At 41.2% G+C, this 21,383-nt stretch overlaps 1 protein-coding gene across 1 annotated transcript in view; it reads right to left on the bottom strand.

Moving 5' to 3' along the window:
- Nucleotides 1-302: 302 nt before the first annotated feature.
- The window catches only part of LOC141439905 (AP-3 complex subunit beta-2-like), a 43,011-nt gene continuing 21,930 nt past the window's right edge, over nucleotides 303-21,383 (bottom strand). The window contains exons 13-24 of the mRNA XM_074104357.1: nucleotides 19,701-19,862; nucleotides 16,888-16,966; nucleotides 14,990-15,138; nucleotides 14,112-14,203; nucleotides 12,160-12,222; nucleotides 11,606-11,723; nucleotides 10,561-10,711; nucleotides 10,008-10,207; nucleotides 8,169-8,307; nucleotides 7,184-7,293; nucleotides 5,109-5,212; nucleotides 303-3,407 (exon numbers count right to left, since the gene is read on the bottom strand). Of these exons, the coding sequence (XP_073960458.1) occupies nucleotides 3,257-3,407; nucleotides 5,109-5,212; nucleotides 7,184-7,293; nucleotides 8,169-8,307; nucleotides 10,008-10,207; nucleotides 10,561-10,711; nucleotides 11,606-11,723; nucleotides 12,160-12,222; nucleotides 14,112-14,203; nucleotides 14,990-15,138; nucleotides 16,888-16,966; nucleotides 19,701-19,862 (1,518 nt within the window). The 3' untranslated portion in view covers nucleotides 303-3,256. The remainder of the gene's footprint in view (nucleotides 3,408-5,108; nucleotides 5,213-7,183; nucleotides 7,294-8,168; nucleotides 8,308-10,007; nucleotides 10,208-10,560; nucleotides 10,712-11,605; nucleotides 11,724-12,159; nucleotides 12,223-14,111; nucleotides 14,204-14,989; nucleotides 15,139-16,887; nucleotides 16,967-19,700; nucleotides 19,863-21,383) is intronic.

The following is a 21,383-nucleotide window of genomic DNA, read 5'->3' on the forward strand; positions in this document are numbered from 1 at the left end:
GCAACAGCCCCTTAAAATGTAATTTTTAACAGAAACATATTGTTACTTTAATTTCTTGTCCAATGTTGTAGATATGATGCAAGTGTACTTTCTATAAATAGTATTAGTTTTGAAGTTTGTTTTAATATAAAAAAGGCAACTAGTAACATAGGTTTACAAAGTTCATAAAAATTAATCAACCGCATGCACACCAACCGCACGCGGCGCGGCAGATGCCGTTTTTTCGTGCCTTGAGTTGCTTCTTGCCGATTCGCCTGTGGTTAGTGTGCACGCGGCGTTGGGTAAGATAGAATAAATAAAAATAATATTATAGTGATATATTTCGTTTTATAATATAGATGATATCTTAATCTAACACGTGTATTTATTTCGAGTGACAAAGTGTATTCAATTGACATTCAAATTCAATAAAATATAGTTTCTAGCGTCAAAGAAGGGCTGTATTGGATTAAACTTTCTAACTGAGGCACTTGTCTCACCGCCAGTGAGAAAACGATTGGCTATCGACTATTTTCTCGCTCAAGAAACGAACAAAAGATATAAGATCCTGTGTGAGTAAAAGAGACACATATATTAATAGTTGATCGCTGGCTGTTCACACTGTCGGCGAGAACTCGCTCTTACATCTTTTGTCGCAGCGACAAGAGCTATAAAACTCGCTGAGCTATAGATACTCGCTCAGCGATGTCAGCTTGGCGGCCGCCCCGCACGAGCGAGTCGAGTGGAGCGAGTAATCGCCCGTCGCACGCGAACACTCGCTTACAGCCGAGCGACAAAACTACACTCGCTTCTCGCTGCTCGCCCACTCGTTTCTAGTTACTCGCTCTACTCGCTTCTCGCTCATCGTCGGCGGTGGGACAAGTGCCTGATTGACTGATTATTTTCCAGAATGGTCAAGAAATGAGAATTCTCCGCGTGACATCGCACATCTAGATCGAAAGGGCATTAACTCTAAATAATACATCGTTTTTATCTAAGCCTTTCAGAAACTACATGTAAGCCTTAATTAAAATGGTGTATTATCATCATATTCATCTCATCATCGGGTGACAAGCAAAAGTCACTACTACGTTCACTAATCAACCTTATTACTCTTTGAACGTGGTTAATTTTCCATAAAATATTTTTGCATTTATGGGCTGTTTCACCATCCATTGATTAGTGTTAACTGGCGGTTAGGTGTGATGCCGTCTCTATTTGTTTTGTTCGAATAGACGGAGACGGCATCACATTTAACCGTCGGTTAACGCTAATCAATGGATGGTGAAACAGCCCCTTAGTTGTTGTCACCCGACGATTTACAGTTGATGCTTTAAGGTGGGGACACATGCAGTCGCTCGACGCTCGTTTCCAACGACAACGTCAAATCTGGTCACGTGACATTTAGCGATAAAGCTGAAAATGTTGAGCTTTATCGCTGGAAAAAAACTTCAATTTCGGCAAAAAAAGTTATTTTTTCATTCACTCCAATTTTTATTATTTGTACCATCAGCCAAATATGTGGTCTACCACCGTAAAGCTGATAATCGCTTGCATGTAATAAAACAATAATGACAATAGACGTGTCTGTCAACTTGAAAGTTCGACTTTAGTGACATATTCATTTGATAGGAACTTGTTTAAAAATTGATAGACCACTTATTTGGCTGATGGTACCTCTGCCACGACTGCTACTAAATGAGATTAAGAAATCAGCTTCCAAGACCAAGACCATTCCTGCAAGAAGCCATCTGCTGCTGCTCGACGCGGCGACTTGACGCTACTTTTCTTGAGTCGCGGGAAATTCAAAAGCCTTCAAAATGGGGTCACGTGACCAGATTTATCGCTGCAAACGAGCGTCTAGCGACTGCAAGTTTTTTTTTTTATACGACTGGAAGGCAAACTAGCAAGTGGGTCTCCTGATGGTAAGAGATCACCACCGCCCATAAACATCTGCAACACCAGGGGTATTGCAGACGCGCTGCCAACCTAGAGGCCTAAGATGGGATACCTCACGTGCCAGTAATTTCACCGGCTGTCTTACTCTCCACGCCGAAACACAACAATGCAAGCACTGCTGCTTCACGGCAGGATTAGCGAGCAAGATGGTGGTAGCAATCCGGGCGGAGCTTGCACAAGGTCCTACCACCTGCTACTGCTACCACCAAGTGGGGGCACCCTTAGGTATGGGTGTGCGACATACTGCGATTTCAACCAAATTTTTAGAGAGTCCGCCCAATTTGAGATGTAACGAATAATAATAACAACAATATAAGGGTCAACCAACTGTTTAGTGTACCTTGTTGCCACGGCAACGTCTCCCGACTTATTACATACAAGTATGATTTTATCCACAAAAAATTAGGAGTTGTGACAGTGTTAAGTGCAATATGTTCATGACTCATCTCCTAAACATACTGATAATATGTATTGCATACATTTTTAGGGTTCCGTAGCCAAAATGCCATTTCGCCATGTCTGTCTGTCCGTCCGCGGCTTTGCTCAGGGACTATCAATGCTAGAAAGCTGTAATTTTGCACGAATATATATGTAAACTATGACGACAAAATGGTACAATAAAAAATTCTAAAAAAAATTTTTTTACTGTACAGTCAAGGGCAAAGATATCGACACGGCCAAAGTTGCAAAAATATGTATACACGGCCTTAATGTTAAGTGCATAAAGTCGTGTATACATACTTTTGTAACTTTGGCCGTGTCGACATCTTTGCCCTTGACTGTACCTCCCATAGACGTAAAGTGGGGGTGATTTTTTTTTCATCCAATCTTGTAGTTTGGGGTATCGTTTGATAGGTCTTTTAAAACCATTACGAGGTTGCTAAAACGATTTTTCGATTCAGTGATGTGTTTGCAAAATATTCAACTTTAAAGTGCCAATTTTCATTAAAACCGAGCTTTCCCCCCTCTAAAATCTAAACCGGTGGGTGGAAAAATTTGAAATAATTCAGGATGGTAGTAAGTATATCAAACTTACAAGGAATACTATTACGGTAAGGTTTTCTTGAGAATTATTAGTAGTTTAAGAGTAAATAGCAGCCTAAGGTATAAATATACCTAAACTTGGAATATTCCGTACAAAATGCGAAATCCTTAGAAAAATATTACTTATTTTTTTTCGTAATGGCTACGGAGCCCTATTTCGGGCGTGTCCGACACGCTCTTGGCCGTTTTTTTCTAACAGTATCACTGATGTCTCTTGAGTTACGGGACAGAATATCATACACTAAAGTTTATTGACCCATAAACAACATTCACATTATGTCTTAGAGAACGATTGCGCGACTTCATTGGCAAGTAGCGAGGCGATGGCCATGTTCGGACAGTTGGCCGTGACGCGCGCCGACTCAGCTTCCAGCTTCACTGAGAGCAGCACGAGATCCTGGGACGACATCATTCTACCCGCAAACCTGTAAACAATTGGGTGGTTTCGTGGGTTAAAACTAACATTGTTTTCTAAAATATAGGACACGTAGTTTTTATGATTGAACTCCAAATTTGTTACTTTTACGGGTATCCCGTGAAACCATACTGAAAATACAAACTGAGACTGCCGCTGACTGCCGTGCTGGTCTCTTTTTCTGGTTTTTCTGTGCCTCCATGTCTCAGTTTGTATTTTCGACACGTAGTTTTTGCTTTTGTCAATTAAATTTATAAACCATTACAGCTCTCTTATATTCTATTTTATTTTATATATTCCCTCAATGGCGGCCTTAAGGATTGGGCCAATGTCAGTTGCGATGACAGGGTTGCGGTTGAATCTGCAGAACGCCAACAGTTTGACATCAGCAAGAAAATAAATCTGTTCTAACATGATTCAAATGACAGATGCCAAACTGACGGAACTAGGTTCCCTAAGCTCCTACTGTTACGCAAACTATCGATAGATCCGATTTGTAGCATTCGAAGATGGCGGATGTAGACAATATCTAATTTTGCTATTTCTGTTTCTTTGGCTAGTTGAAGTATAATTTTGATAGTGTTTTATGCGGCGATTAACCTTAACAGTGAACAGTGATCCCAAAATCCTATATTGCTCTCGTGTCTGACATTTTTTAATGCGCAAGTGGTCTCCACGTGGTTTCTGGAATTTTACTATCAAGTTGCAAAAACTACAATCACCGTACAACGTGCCTCTCAAAGAGAGTTTAACTTGACACTGGCGAAATTGTCCTATTAATTAGGACAGAAAAGCCATATTTTAAAAGAGAAGAAGAAGAAGAACTATCGATACTTTTGCATGTACCTACATAGTGCTAAAAGTGGCAATAACATTATTTGTTAGTTTAAACGTTACGCTATCGAACTGAAAGTCTTATTTGAATTTTAAAATATTATTTATTCAACTCTCGTAGTGCCACATTCCGACTCTGACGAACAATCTTGCAAATTAATATTAAGTTCGTTTATTTTACCGCTTTTATTTTTACCGATAACCCTCACCTAATTGCGGCTTATTGAAATAACATTGTAAAGGCGTTCATTAAAGAAAGTAAGTTTATTATAACACAGTGCCTACGCTATGCAGTAACTTAACAATTTGTTAGCAAATTTGAGTTCAAATATTCGAACAATCAGCAGTTTTAATGTGATATCATTTTTTCAAGCATTATATCTCTGTTGGAACCAATAAAAAAATAGTTACCGCCCCACAAACTTACATAATCATGTGTCATTTGAATCATCTTAGAACAAATAGAGTATCATCATTCATCCCATCATCCCAGCCTATATACGTCCCACTGCTGGGCACAGGCCTCCTCTCAGAGCAAGAGGGCTTGGGCGATAGTTCCCACGCGGGCCCAGTGCGGATTGGGAACTTCACACGCACCATTGAATTGCTTCGTAGGTTTGTGCAGGTTTCCTCACGATGTTTTCCTTCACCGCAAAGCTCGTGGTAAATTTCAAATGTAATTCCGCACATGAATTTCGAAAAACTCAGAGGTGCAAGCCGGGGTTTGAACCCACGACCCTCTGCTTGAGAGGCGACAGGTCAAACCACTAGGCCACCACGACTTAAATAGAGTATATAGTCTCTAAATTCTGAAGTTGACTTGTGGCAACAACTGAGGTAGTTGCTAAAGCTGGCCAATATCGAATGTCCTTGATACCTGAGGAAATCGCCTTCGGATGTAACGGCGGCGACGTTGGCGGTCTCGAACACCCGCTTGCAGATAGCTTGCTCGTTCTCAAGCCGCACCGCTTTCTTATCACACTACAACAAAACAATAATCAAGATTGGTTTTTTGGAATATTTTTGTATTTTTTATTTCAATTCCAAATTTTTACTTTTACGGTCACCCGTAAAACCTAAATTGAAAATACAAACTAAAATGTAGATGCACAGAAAAAACCAGAAAAATAAGACCAGCGCTGGCGCTGGGAATCGAACCCAGGTCCTCGGCATTCCGTGCCGCGTGTTATTTGTCCAGCAGTGATGTAGCGGTATAGCACGCGGCACGGAATGCCGAGGACCTGGGTTCGATTCCCAGTGCTGGTGTTATTTTTCTGGTTTTTCTGTGCATCTACATTTCAGTTTGTATTTTAAAAAGAATAATCATCAAGATCGAGCAGAAGTAGGCGCGGTCTTCACCATTGTCATTGCAATTTAAAATAAATATTTTTTTTTTATCAAAAACGTAAAACCGACTTTGTTTATTTCTCACTTTAGTCACAGAATAAGTAATAGTACAAGTACAGAAGTTTCACTGCCGTACAAAAGTGACGTTTAGGCATAAGAATCGTGCCTCTCTGTCTATCGCATAACTCGTGTTCACTCGCACGCGTTGAGTCGCACTGAATCGCCTCAACGTTGGGGAGGCCCGGTATGTACTTGTAGCTCGGCGGCGGAATGGCCTAGTGACACCCCCCTGCTTTAGTGATTCGTAGCCAAAGTACATCTCACAACGATTCCATTAAGCCCAAACACGGCTTAGTTACTTTGTTTTAACAGAGTTCTGTTGCCTACCTTTCTCTTCTTCTGCATCAGATCAGTTTGAAAGAATCATTAAAGCTTCTTCTTAGTCGCTTATCTTATCATGATCGTTTATAGACGAGCGAGCATTACTTAGCTTTAACGAGTTCCATTGTTCATCTACGGTCTTCTTCATCAGGTCCAGTTTGCCAAATGATACTTTCTGAATGTAAATGCTAAAATTGTCATAGGTATTTTAGGTGTGCCTATAAAACTTGAGGTTTGCCCTCGATTTCCCTATGATCCCATCATCAGATCTTGACTTGGTGACAATGAGACGTCAGGAGAGTACTCTTTCGAATGAAAAAAGAATTTTGACAATCGGTCCACAATTGACTGAGTAATCGGTTGGAACATAGAACCTCCTCTTTTTTTGAAGTTGGTTAATTAAAACAAAGCGTTTTCGCTCGTCCTTTATTATCCGGACAGCTAAGGAGTGAATGCTCTCCCAGCTTCTGTATTCCCTGATAGCTAGAATCTGCCTGTCTTTAAGGGGCTGTTTCACCATCCATTGATTAGTGTTAACTGACGGTTAAATGTGATGCCGTCTTCGTCTATTCGAACAAAACAAATAGAGACGGCATTACATTTAACCGTCAGTTAACACTAATCAGTGGGTGGTGAAACAGCCCCTAAATCTAGGGTGAATAGGCAAGCGTGCTCCGTCTTAGTCCACATTTTCGCTTACCATCAGGTTGTAGTCAAACGCAATCCTATTTCTTTGTAAAAAAACGGTTAAGTGCGAGTCGGACTCGCGCACCGAGGGTTCCGTACAAATTATTAAAAAATATATATTTTTTTATTATATGATGTAACTAATAATTTATGTTTTTCGCAATTTTTCCTTTATCTGTTCCAAGTACAAGACGTTGCTTCATACCAAATTTCAAGATTCTGAATTCACGGGAAGCACCCTGTAGGTTTTGATTCCCTTGCGAATGTCGAAAATTTGCAGCATAAACGGCTGTTTTTTTTTTATTGCGTTGGCTTAGAAGTTTGATTTTTTCACAGCTCCAAGGGACAGTAGACCTGAGTATTTGATATAAATTTCAGCTCGATGAAAAAGGGTCTTGACAGACGGACGGACAACAATGTGATTCTATAAGGGTTCCGTTTTTACTTGCAAGGTACGGAACCCTAAAAACGACCGCCTCGTCAGAATGACCATCAAATCGCATAAGTACATGGCGCAGCCGGTAGGATGGCAGGTACCTCAGTCATGCCGCGCAGTTTCTTCTGCTCGGCGTCCCAGCGCGCCTCAGGCATCACCACGGCGCGCATCAGCTCGCCCACCGGAGGTGTTATCGACACTGACACCTCGCCTGCAGTTGAGAATGTTCATAATCATAATCATATTTATTATGACCACATAATCATATAAAAAAAAAAATGAAAATTAAAAGATTTATTCGGGACACACACATTTATGCCTTAATAAGGCCCCATTTATTGGATCATACTCTCGCAGAATCAAAAGCAGCTATCGAATATCAATAATTGACAAGATTTCATTTTTTTAACACCTGTAAATTACTACAGGAATCGAAAATAAGTGGATTCCTACTTCATAAAATCATACTGTTAATAAGCAACAAGCTACACAAAAAATTTGATTGATCCAATTACGTTAACGTCAGTTTTTAACCCTTCGGCCACTTTGGAAACCAAAGGTTCCAAATCAGTTCAGAAAACAGAATTATTTTTCTTTTTTGGAAACCTGGTATCGAATGAATAAAAATAATTCTGTTTTCTAAACTGGTTTTCCATTCAGAATATAGAATTTTCTTTTGAAACTCATTCACAAATTTCAATATGTAATTGTACAATCTTATTTTAACAATCGTGTTTTTTCCCAATTTTAATCGACACAGAAACATAGGTAGGTTTAGGTTATGTTAAGTTTACATCGGCCCGAAGGGCCAAAACTACACAAATGTAGGAGCACCGCGTGTCGATTCTGATTGGAAAAAAAATGTTACTGTGAAAATAAGCTTCAGTGAAAAACCAGAAGTCCATCACTCATCCTAGTTTCGTGCAAAAACAAAAAAGGGTTCGTTCGTAACCGGTTTCGAACAAGACCGAAAAAGTTTTCTTCCGCAAGTGGTTACGAAACTCCAGTTACGTACGCGGCCGATGGGTTTTACGCTGTGCCTAAACAGTCTTTTAGAGTATATGCAGCAGACATAAGCTTTCATACCAACTGAGGAAAGCACAGAGAACTCGATCGGCTGTATCGAGTCGCAGAAGTCCACGCCGAGAGTGGTGCTGGCCGTGGCGCCGGGAGCCAGCACGGTCACCGGCGCGAACTCGTGGATCGCACGGGACCCGGTTAAAGTCTGTAACAGACATATATATGTTTTGGGGCCTTCATCATCAAAGTCAAAATCCAAATATCTTATTCAATTTAGGCTACAGCAACCACCTATAAACGCCAAAAAATCTGTACTTAATATTTGGCGTTAAGGAAACGTCATGCTCGATTAAAGAGTAGTGTTCATTAATGTCAACTTAAGCCTATACTTCGTTTGGATAGGTATTTAACTAAGGACGTCTTGTAAGCTTTTTTAAATCTCGATTTAAGGCTTAAACTGTACTGTTTTTGTATGGCGCGGACACGACTTAAGACCACTTAAACCTAGATTAAAAAGCCTGCAAGTGGACGTAAATGTAAACAAAACAACGTCATTGGTGTCTTAGATACTGCGTGGCGAAACGCCACGAATCTAAGTCACATTTTGCATGGCAACTCTATGGAGAGAAAATTTTCTATGCTCTCGGAAGACTTCAAGCTACGACTCGTTAGATATATCTCTCATGTATAAAGTTAATTCAGTGCCTTTATTACGATTATATAATAATGTATTATTGTATATGTACTAAGTATAAAAGTGTAAAAGTGCATGTTACGAGTATATAGGGATGGAAGGAGTACTACTAGTATAATAATTGAGGTCATTTAGGGTCAATCACCTTTTTAGTGTATGTTATTCAGTCGCGTTACACAGGAGACATCAGAGTATTTCTCAAAAAAGTTTCTCAATAAAATTGTCAAGAAATCAGTTTGTCAAGAAATTATTAACACTAAAGCCGAGTTTAGACTTGCAATAAAAATAGTGTAAGTAGGTACAAACTCGTTGGCTTTACGGCCCCGCAATATAATGCAACTTGCACGATTTTTCTTGCCAGTCTAAACTCTCCTTAAAGACGAGATTATAAAACATTAAACTGCATAAAAAATCCGAAATTTCTTGACGTCAAAAAAACGACACGAAATCTTGTGAGGAAAAGAAGTTGTAATTTTGTAACTACATTAAAACTTTCTATTGGAGCCAACAACAAAGATTATCTGACTTTTTATCACCTTTACCACACTTTTTTTGTTTGTATATATTTAAACACAATAATATTACTTATTTTTTGTGTTGGAATAGCGTCAGGGTTTTTTAGGGTTCCATAGGCAAATGGCAAAAAATGGAACCCTTATGGATTCGTCATGTCTGTCTGTTTGTCTCTCCGTCCGTATATCACAGCCACTTTTTTCCGAAACTATAAGAACTATACTGTTTAAACTTGGTAAGCAGATGTATTTTCTGTGAACCGCATTAAGATTTTTACACAAAAATAATAAAAAAAAACAATAAATTTTGGGGGTTCCTCATACTTAGAACTGAAACTCAACAATTTTTTTTTTCATGAAACCCATACGTGTGGGGTTAGGTCTTCAAAAATGATATTGAGGTTTCTAATATCATTTATTTCTAAACTGAATACTTTGTGCGAGAGACACTTCCAAAGTGGTAAAATGTGTGTCCCCCTGTAACTTCTAAAATAAGAGAACGATAAAACTAAAAAAAATATTATGAGGTACATTACCATGCAAACTTCCAGCGGAAATTGGTTTGAACGAGATCTAGTAAGTAGTTTTTTTTTAATACGCCATAAAACGTAAACCGCAATTTACCTTTCACTCAATCAACTCAAATATATAAAAAAATATTTGACGTGGCGGCGAAAAGGTTGATGAAGAAACACCGACCTTCTTGTTGAGCCGTATGTTCTGCACATCCTCAGCGCCGTGGTTGGTGAACTGTATCTCTAACGCGCACATGCGCGGGGAGTACAGGTGCGGCGCGCGCGACCAGCGCCGCCTGGCGGACACGCCGCGCAGCGACACGCGCGGGATCAGCTCACACGCCGCCGACGGCGCCAGGGGAGACGCCACCGGAGTGATGCCGTCTGGAAAAAAAAAACATCATGTATTATATTACAATACTAGAGTTTACCTTCGGCTTCACACGCGTAGAATTCGATTATCGTTATCCCGCGGAAACTGCAGTTTTCCGGGATAAAAACTATCATATGTCCTTCTCCGGGACTCAAACTATCTGTAGAGATGCCGAATTTCATCTAAATCAGTTCAGCGGTTTAGACGTGATGAAGTAACGAACAATTATAATATTACGAGTAAGTGAGACTCGTACAGTGTAAACAAAAATCGAATAAAGATTCGAGTTCAACTTGCTCATGGGCAATATTTATTCAAAACAATCCGTTCTATTCCAACATTAGCCCCCAAAGTGTAGCCTCACCGTCCAAGCCCGGCGGCCCAGCAGTGGGCGGCGACAGCATCCCCCCACACGTGGGCGTCATGGTGGGCAGCGAGCTGGCGACTTCGTCCAACTCCAGCAGCAGCTCCAAGTTGGATTTCTCGTTGGACTTCGGCTCGGGTTTTTCAGGGGGCTGCGAGAAAAAAGGAAGTGTAATATATTACTGCCGAGGCCAGGAATGAAAGGCTTGCAGGAAGAGTATGTATAGGTATACGAGACTGGGAAGTTCTTACGCTGAGGCTTGTGTATGTGTAAAGCTTTTCTCAAATATGCACTCAATCTTAGAAATTATTATTATTATAAAATATCACCAAGTACGGATTTACACTCGGCAGTACGGCTAATCCATCAGGTCATTCAAGGTCGCTCAGCGAGCTATGGAACGAGCTATGCTCGAAGTTTCTCTGAAAGATAGAATCCGCAACGAGGCTATCCGACACAGAACTAAGGTCATCGACATAGCTCAGAGAATTAGCAAGTTGAAGTGGGAGTGGGCTGGTCATATCTGTCGAAGAACCGACAACCGCTGGAGTAAACGAGTTCTTGAGTAGACGCGTCTTGGCAAACGTAGTGTAGGACGCCCCCCGGCAGGTGGAGTGACGATCTGCGAAAGGCTGGTAGAAGCTGGATGCGTCTAGCCGAGGACAGGGCGGAGCGCTCATTGGGGGAGGCCTATGTCCAGCAGTGTACTGCTATAGGCTGATGATGACGAAGTACGGATTTCGGCCTGTATAAAGGCCTGCAACGCCTTTAATTTATATTAATAATTTCGTCAAGGGGTACGGTAGACTCGAACGAAATGCACATCAAATTGAAGAGCGTAAAAAATTAGTCAATCCGAGTCGACAACTTGTAGGCGGAAAATTCGGATTATCGAGTATTTTCAATATAAACTTGAATAAATTACTAAGTATATAATGGCGTTGCGAAGTAAACATGTCAAAGTCATCACATCAAAGTGGCGTTAGTGTCACGTCATAAACGTGTGATTTCTCGTATTGCGTAATGTTTATAACATGTGGGGCACCTTTTCCGTGGTTTCATTTGCACTGTCGCCGCTGCTGTGGCCGGAGCTGTCAGAACCGCTCTCATCTGAAGAGCTTGAGGAGTCACTGTCTGATTCACTGTCGGATGTCGCAGAGTTGCTGGACACACAGAAAAAATTTAAATCTTCAATTAAAAAAAAACACAAACCCTTGTCAAACAATGACAAACTTGAACCTATATTTGAACAAATTAAAAATGCTTGCATATAATTTATTGAACTTTTTATTATACTTAGTTGAGTTTCGATGTAAGAAAGGAGTCATATTTGAAAAGATTTTTTTTAAATAATAGTATACATGGGTAAACGACAAGAACATAATCCTCATATCTAGTGACAGTCAACAAAAAATTAGCAATTACTCGTACAGTCATCAGCACCAATATATGACACAACAAGCGTGCATAAATATCTGATACGACTCTATTTCTAGGGCGTCAGATCGTGTCAGATATTTTTGCACGCTCCGCTGTGGCACATATTAATGCTGGCGACTGTACGTACATGAATAAAATATAGATACAAATTCTACCAACCTGTTGTAGTTGTTTGCTTCCTTGGCTTTCTCTACTTTTTTTTCCGCGTCTTTGTTGTTCTCCCTGATAAAAAAAAAAGTGAAATGGCATTTCCAGCGACCAATTACGTAAAGTAATAAGGAGTAAATAGGTACATTTTGTACGGAACAGTCAACTATTAGGGATCAGTAGTACGGTTCTCGAGTAAATAACAAAAAACACATTCAGCCTTATTCATACAAAGTGAGAGCCTACTTGAAGGCTCCTTGAAGGGCCGATGCTAAAAAAACCGGCCAAGGGCACGCACAAAATAGGGTTCCGTAGCTATTTCGAAAAAATTAAGTAATATTTTTTTAAGTATTTCGGATTTTATACGGAATCTTCCAAGTTTAGGTATATTTCATACCTTAGGCTGCTATTTAAGAGTAAAACTACTAATAATTCTCAAGAAAACTTAGCCGTTATAGCTTTCCTTGAAAGTTTGACAAACTTACTACCATCCTGAATTTTTTCCACCCACCGGTTTAGATTTTAGAGGGGGGGGGGAGGAGACGCTCGATTTAAATCAAAATTTGCAATAAAGTTGAATATTTCGCAAAAAAATCAATGAATCGAATAATAGTTTTAAAAAAAACCATCAACGATACCTACCCCACACCATAGAGTTGGATGAGAAATCACCCCCACTTTACGTCTATGGGAGATACCCTAAAAAATGTTTTTTGAATTTTTTGTTGTACCATTTTGTCGGTTTAGTTTACATATATATCCGTGCAAAGTTACAGCTTTTTAGCATTGATAGTCCCTGAGCAAAGCCGCGGACGGACGAACAGACAGACAGACATGGCGAAACTATAAGGGTTCCATTTTTGCCATTTTGGCTCCGGAACCCTAAAAAATGATTCATAAACGTCTGTTAGCGCTAATCAGTCGACCAAGGGCAAGCGTTTATGAATCATACTTCTTGACAACCGTCTAACAAGCTTAATCAGTCTGCTAAGTAACAGACCGATCAAACCTCAATTAAGGATTTTTTATGAATATGGCTGATTATCAATAAAGTACAAATTGCAATTGCCTAAAAAAATACCAGTACCTTTTTTTGGATACAGAAGTCAATTATTATTTTTAGTATTTTATTCGACTGGATGGCAAACGAGCACGTGGGTCTCCTGATGGTAAGAGATCACCACCGCCCATAGACATCTGCAACACCAGGGGGATTGCAGATGCGTTGCCAACCTAGAGGCCTAAGATGGGATACCTCAAGTGCCAGTAATTTCACCGGCTGTCTTACTCTCCACGCCGAAACGCAACAGTGCAAGCACTGCTGCTTCACGGCAGGATTAGCGAGCAAGATGGTGGTAGCAATCCGGGCGGACCTTGCACAAGGTCCTACCACCTGCATATATTAGAAACACACACATCATAGTTTAATCCAGTTCTGCCGCACCATTTGCTTGTTTCATAAATTTGACCCGTATGCGTACCTATGTTGAGCACCAGCATAATGAGGGCTATCGTTTTTTGTCTCACTAGATGGCGCACTGTTGCGTGAGGTTTTTAAGTATGGCTTTCAAAGTCTGTTAGTAGGTACGGGCGTGAACACAAAGTTTAGATTAAAATCATATTTAATACACCTTAAAACCGCACCATAAAAATATCGAGCATGCCACAGTGTTGCATAGTTCCCGTTTTGTTCGGAAAAAAGGGAGGACAAAGGTTTCCGAAAGACAAAACTGTCTCAAAATACAGACATTCATTGCCCCGGAACGCATATTTGCCATAATTAATTTCAGATATTGCAAAATATTCACAAAACTATTCTAATTACAAATAAACCCGCGTAGCTCACCCAAAACCTATTTCGGAGACCTCACGCTACACTAGCGCCTCTAGCGGCGAATTCATACGCGATAGCCCTCATTGATGAATTATAGCACCTTGAGTATAATGTGTAATGTTAGTCTTACTCTTCCGAAGACTGCTCCTCGCTGGAGTCTTCTGATGATGAAGAGGACCCGGAGCCGCTGCTCTCGGGCTCCGAATAGAACGTTTTGTCTTTCTGTTAAAGCAAAATAGTAGTTTATGCAACTGTTACGTAATAGGGGCCCTTAAAATACGAGTGCATGTGGTATTATGAAACGAGGCGCCGCCAGAGGCAAGCAATTTTTCCCAATTTGCCAAAAACCTAATGCGTCATTTAACACGTTAAATTTTCACGAAAATGCCCATTTTTAACAGACTTAAAGGAGGTTCTCAGTTTGACCTGTATGTTTGTATGTATGTTTGTCCGCGATTATCTCGCGTTTGGCTGAACCGATTTTGATGCGGTTTTTCTAAACAGTAGGCTTGCAAGCGAATAAGCTCGTAGCTCGTAAGTATCAATGGGCAGGCCATATAGCACGAAGAACAGATGGCCGCTGGGGCCGAAAAGTTCTCGAGTGGAGACCGCGGATCGGCAATTGCACCAATGAGATGGACGGATGACCTGGTTAAGGCCGCGGGTTCACGGTGGGGAGGTCTATGGGGGAGACCGATGTCCAACAGTAGACGTCCTACGGCTGAGAAGATGAGGATTATGAGGCTTGTTTTTAACCCCCGACGCAAAAAGAGGGTTGTTATAAGTTTGAGCGCTATGTGTGTCTGTGTGTGTGTCTGTCTGTTGCACCGTAGCTCTTAAACGGGTGGACCGATTTGAATGCGGTTTTTATAATTGAAAGCAGGTTTTTTAGCGATGGTTCTTAGACATGTTTTATCAAAATCGGTTTAGCCGTTTTTGAGATATTGAACTTTGAAGTGACAAAGTCGGGGGTTTTCCAACTTCTTGTTGGTTAGGTAGTGTACTGACGGGCGCGGGCGGCGGCTCGCTGGGCTCTGCGTCGGGCGCGCGTAAACGCTGCGCGAGCGCGGCGGCGGGCGGCGCGGGCAGCGGCCGGTAGCCCGCCGCCGCCGCACCGATGTACTGCGACAGAGACCCGAAGATGAACTGCTCGCGGTCTGCGGACGAAAGTTCAAGGGACAATCAATTTATTTATTTTTTATTTATTTATATATTCAAGTTACAACTTAGGTACTACACATTATATATTCTCGCCAAACTGCTACGTTAAATGGCAATTTTATCCTATCAAACTTATCCTATAATATAAACTAGGTAGGTAACTTAACAGATTTATTGCAGCTTGTTGTCATATAAACTTTTCCTGAGTTAAAGTCTGACCAGAACTATAAAAATACCTCTGGAATGGCAAACGAGCAAATGGGTCTCCTGATGGTAAGAGATCACCACCGCCCATAAACATCTGCAACACCAGGGGTATTGCAGACGCGTTGCAAACCTAGAGGCCTAAGATGGGACACCTAAAGTGCCAGTAATTTCACCGGCTGTCTTACTCTCCACGCCGAAACACACCAGTGCAAGCACTGCTGCTTCACGGCAGGATTAGCGAGCAAGATGGTGGTAGCAATCCGGGCGGACCTTGCACCAACCACCACCCCCTGCCACCTGCAAAAATCTGTTAACTTCGTGTGGTTTTATGTACAATACAGAGTTTACAATACAATACTAATGTCGTAAAACCAAGTGACGGATACAATCGACATGTTTCATTACACTTAGAGTGAAATACATACATACATACATAGTCTTAGTGCTAGTTTTAGGTGGTACTTATGGAGCCAAAATAAAGCTTTCTTTCTTTCTTTCAAATATCTGGGTGACCGAGCTCCGCTCGGGCTAAAACTCGGTACCAAGCGTTTTCCCAGAGATAAGACCAAGCTAAGAGCAAGAGAGAGATAAGAGCAAGCAGAGCAAGAAGCCGTGGTGGCCTAGTGGTTTGACCTATCGCCTCTCAAGCAGAGGGTCGTGGGTTCAAACCCCGGCTCGCACCTCTGAGTTTTTCCAAATTCATGTGCGGAGTTACATTTGAAATTTACCACGAGCTTTGCGGTGAAGGAAAACATCGTGAGGAAACCTGCACAAACCTGCGAAGCAATTCAATGGTGTGTGTGAAGTTCCCGATCCGCACTGGGCCCGCGTGGGAACTATGGCCCAAGCCCTCTTGTTCTGAGAGGAGGCCTGTGCCCAGCAGTGGGACGTATATAGGCTGGGATGATGAAGACCAAGCTAGATCGATTTTTCATCCATCCTACATACCAAATTTCATCGAAATCGTTGGAACCGTTTCCGAGATCTCCGATATATATTATATACATATATATAAGAATTGCTCGTTTAAAGGTATTAGATTAAATAGAGTCGCTTTATCTCAGTGATATTATAAACTAGCCTAGTAACCGCGACTCCATCTGCGTAGAATTCGTTTATCGCTATCCCGCGGGAGCTTTGCAATTTTCCGGGATAAAAACTATGCTATGTCCTTCCACAGGAATCAAACTATGTGTATACTGAATTTCATCTAAATCAGTTAAGCGGTTTACATGCGAAATAACAAACAAACAGACTTTACACTACTACGACTAGACTTTGTACTAGCATACGCTGAGATTGGGACCCATTGCTTAAAATTCTTAGTGTTTTTAGTTTTTAATAATTCGTTTTTATTCTATATTTTATTGTATGTTTTATTTTTTATTTTTTGTGAGTTGTACTGAGCTAGGTTTTTTTTTTGGCAATAAAGATTATTTTACTTTACTTTTTTACTTTTACTTACAAACTTTCGCATTTATATGCATTTTTATGTATAATTTGGAATGTGAAAGTTTGCGTGTACGTTATGAAACTACCTTTAAAGTTGCTCTGGCTGGGTGGTTTTGGTTTATGCACGTGGAATATCTGCGCCTTGTATTTAGACAGCTCGTTATCCTGCAATCAATCAAATGGAAAGAAAGATAAACACACACTAATAACACTTTACAGGTTTTGAAAAGAGAAAGACGGTGTTGGGAGTGGCTACAATAGAGATATTTAAAATAAGCTAATCTAACCATAAAAAAAAAACATTTTAAATACAACACACACTGGTCAAAGACTTTTGACTTCAAACACTGCGGTAATTTGGACGAAAAGACACTGCGAAGCTTCCCGAACGCTGCCCAGCCGAGTCGGATTCGACGAGTGATCTCTTTCTCAAAGTTGGACCTACCTAACTGGACCGTTTGTCCCAGGTATACATAGTCGTCAACAACTTCGAGCGCAGAGTCTCCGACTATTACGGGAGTTGGTACAACATGGACATTAGACATGACTTTCGTCTTGTCCATGTTCATTTTCAGGCCAACTCGGTCGGAAACTCTACTGAGGTCAGCGAGCATAGCACTGAGGTCTTCCATGGTCTCAGCCATGACTACAATGTCATCGGCGAATCGAAGATGAGTGAAGTACTCGCCATTAATGTTGAATACAAGCTTTTCTTGCCGACTGTACTTTTTGTTGACTGTACTTGCATTGTCGCCCAAACTACATTTGCATACCAAATTTCAAGTCGATGCCATTAGTCGTTGAAGAGTTCCGTCCTGCGGAGACGACCCTGGCCGGACTACCAGGATGTCACTACTAGATCATTGTATTGTCACCCGATTTACATAAAGCGGCAATTACACTGAAAAGGTCGCCTGGAAGAGATCGCTTTTAAGCGATAAGGCCGCCTATTGCTTACCTTGTAATTTGTTCTCTGTGTATCTGTTTTCTGTATCGCTTACTATTTCTGGTGTACAATAAAGAGTATTTGTATTGTATTGTATTGTATTGTACACTGAATCGTTCGCCGCATGCTGCATGCGGCGACCGCAAAAGTGTGCCGGCTGTACACACTCGCCTCTCGCCTCTCGCCGAGAGTCTTGGGCGAGAAGCTCTCGACGAATGCACACCATGTACACACTCGTGAACAGAGGATATCGGCCACGATGGACCTGGAAACTGCTGCTTATTACTGCTGTTTATTTTTATGTTTTAAATGCTTTGGGTCCCAAATCACAGGTTCATTTTGATAGCATTCTAAAAATTCTATTTCACGATCGTTGGACCACATTTTTTACCGATAGCGAACACGTCTTTACACAAATACAGTAAGCGGGCAACTAAATGAACGAGTGTGTACATGCTTGGTCTCGTTTACCTCGCGAGAGCGGACGAGACCCTTTGACTCGGCCGCAAAAAACCGACACGCGGCCGAGGCGAACCGAGGCGAGAACCGAGCGGGCGAGACAAGGCGAGAGCATCATGTACACACTCGTTCTCGGTCAGTCTCGGGGCGTCTCGGCGAGTGTGTACAGCCGGCATAATAAAGAAGACGGTAGTCGGCCGCATTCGGCGAGTGACAGCTGCCACCGCCTTAATATGGCCGCCGCAGTAGACGGACAGACTAATGTAAAGGCGACAGTCGTTCGCCGAAGTAGTTTAAAACAAATTCGGCGACCGCATTAGGTGAACGACGCAGTGTAATTGCCGCTTAAGTATTCCAAATTTTAAGTCAATCTGACTCCTGGAAGTTGATTTAACTTGCAAGATTTGTTTACAGACAGACAGACAAATGGGACAGGTACATACATAAAATCACGTCTCTTTCCCAACGGTGTAGGCAGAGACTACATCCTTCCACTTGTTACGATTCTGGCATACAACTCTCGCTTCCTCTACATTCATCAATCTTTTCATGCATGCACGCCGGTTTAGAGTACTCCTGACCCGACCTTTCTTCAGAACGTCCCCGGTTTGATCGTGGTACGTTCGTCTAGGCCTTCCTCTCCCAACGTTCCCATTCACGCTCGTCTTATAGATCTGCTTAGTCAATCTGTTTTCATTCATTCGACACGGGACACGGCTGAAACTAGCTAAAAGCCCGTAAAAATAGTGTTTATCTTCTCAACGATTTCTGAACAACGAAACCCCACTTGATGAGGCACAAGTCAAAAAAAAATTCCTAAAAATGAGGTCATAGCCCAGTGCAGGGATGGGGAAATAGCGGCCCGCGGGCCGTGCCAAGATTTAATCCGGCCCGCGATCAAAACCCGTCATCTAAGTTAAATCGACCCGCGATAAACAATACCTATTCAAATCCAACTTCCATACTAATATTATAAATGCGAAAGTAACTCTGTCTGTCTGTCTGTTACGCTTTCACGTCGAAACCGCTGAACCGATTTTGATGAAATTTGGTATAGAGATAGTTTAAGCCCCAAGAATCAACATAGGATACTTATTATTCCAGGAGAGGGCGCAACCGCGCGATAAACTAGGTCCGCGCAGACGAAGTCGCGGGCGTAAGCTAGTATTTCATATATCTGTGAGCATGTATTTTACAGGGTGTTTGACCATCATCTCGAGTGTATTTTACGAGTTACTTCAAGTAACTTGGAGCCTAATTTCAACGCTTTCTCAACAGTCAAAATTTAATCGTTCACACCGATCCAGCACATCAAAACAATAAATTTATTATAGATACCTACACGACTTATTTTTGTTGTTACTTGATTAGAATGAAATTTATTAAATAAATGCTCGCTGGCCCGCGGAAATTTTGAAATTATTTTATATGGCCCATCTCTAAAACTATTTCCCCATCCCTGGCCCAGTGGAACACTAAAATAAACTGAAGTACCTGCATGATAAACTTCCGTAGCATCCTAGCGCGGTCCCGGACGTCGTAGCTGGCGTCGTAGTGTGCCAACGTCATGACGTACCGGCAGACCGGCGCCGTGTCCGGCTGCGTTATGGACAGCTTCACTGCCAGCGACAGCAGCTGGAGCTTCACTAGCTCATCCTAAAGAAAGGGGACTGTTTTACTTGCGCCCACAGCTTCTTTCATTCAGTCACAAAGTAGATAATATAACAGAGACACCATCTAGTACAAGCAAATGGTATCACCCTAATACTGGCTATTCAACTGGCTATTTTTCTTTCCTTCGATTTTCCAATAGATGGCACCAGTGAGAACGTATTGCCATCTAGTGAGACACTAAGGATACGGTACACTGACAACAACCAACAAGCTCACCAACTAAGCCTAGACGACTAGAGATACGCATGATGAAGAGAATGGCATGTTTCTCTCAAGTAGTTTCGACGAATGTGTGCAAGCGCGGGGCAAGCCCAGCCATCTAGCGACACAATTGCAAAACACTACGAAAGCCTCATAGCTGAAATGTAGCCACATGTAGCCTATACTTTCGTATTCTCAATTTATGTGTTTCTTATATTCAAATTAAGAGTCCACCCACGCCAAACGGCGCGAGCGGTTTTGTACCTCACCCCCGCGACCCCTCTGAGATAGATCGCGTGCAACCGCGATTTGTTCGTAGGCGTTATCTGACAGCGACGCGTTTTCGCGCGCAGCGCGGCGAAATACGGTACCGCTAAAGTTTTTCATAAATGTCAAAACGATCGTTTGTTATGGAGTTTGTATTGAATACGTCATATACTGACTGCTATGACAAGGCTATGACGTTACAATTTCCCACGTTCAAACTGATTCAATTTTATGTACTTAGGTACTTAGGTAATTCGTTTTTATTAACTTGAAAATCGCCAAAATTACGAAAAATGTGAAAATTCGGTTATTATGAGTATTTTCAAAGCTGCATTCCAATACAATACAATGACTCTTTATTGTACTCCGGTCTGAGTGGAGAGCCTTGGGAGAGGCCTATTATGTCCAGCAGTGGACGTCTTTCGGGTGACACAATACTAAAGTTGACCTAACTTTTATTTTCTTAGGTACACTTCAATTTAACTATGGCCTATGAAATACACCTACATTTCTAAAAGTGTATTAGTAATTTCTTGCTAGAGAAATACCTATATCAAAATATTAAAAATTAAGCAAGATATATTTCTCAAAATGTAGACAAAACTGAAGATAACTTATAATACCTATACTCAAGGTAGGTATACACTAAAATATGGATCCATTTGCAGATAGGTATCGATTTTTTATTTGAAAACCAAAAACCTCATTTGCTTCGTACAGTCGGATAAAACATTCAAAGGACATAACATTGCCTGGCGGGCAATTTTTTCAATCATAAGTGGACATTATTTTGGGTAAAATTACCCACGTTTATAATTTTATAAAGCACTTACGTTTACAAACTTAAATTTTAATAAACACAAAATAAACATTGTACTTTGCTCTGATAACTGTTATTTTTATATGTTTTATGTACAATAGAGAGTTATAAACCCTTTATTGAACAAAAAATACTCATTCGTGACAATCGATTTTATAAGAAAATGGCCCTAAGGCAAAGTTGACGGTTTTTTGCCCAAAATTCAGAACCAACAT

Source organism: Choristoneura fumiferana, chromosome 21, assembly GCF_025370935.1.
Source record: "Choristoneura fumiferana chromosome 21, NRCan_CFum_1, whole genome shotgun sequence".
NCBI lineage: Eukaryota > Metazoa > Arthropoda > Insecta > Lepidoptera > Tortricidae > Choristoneura > Choristoneura fumiferana.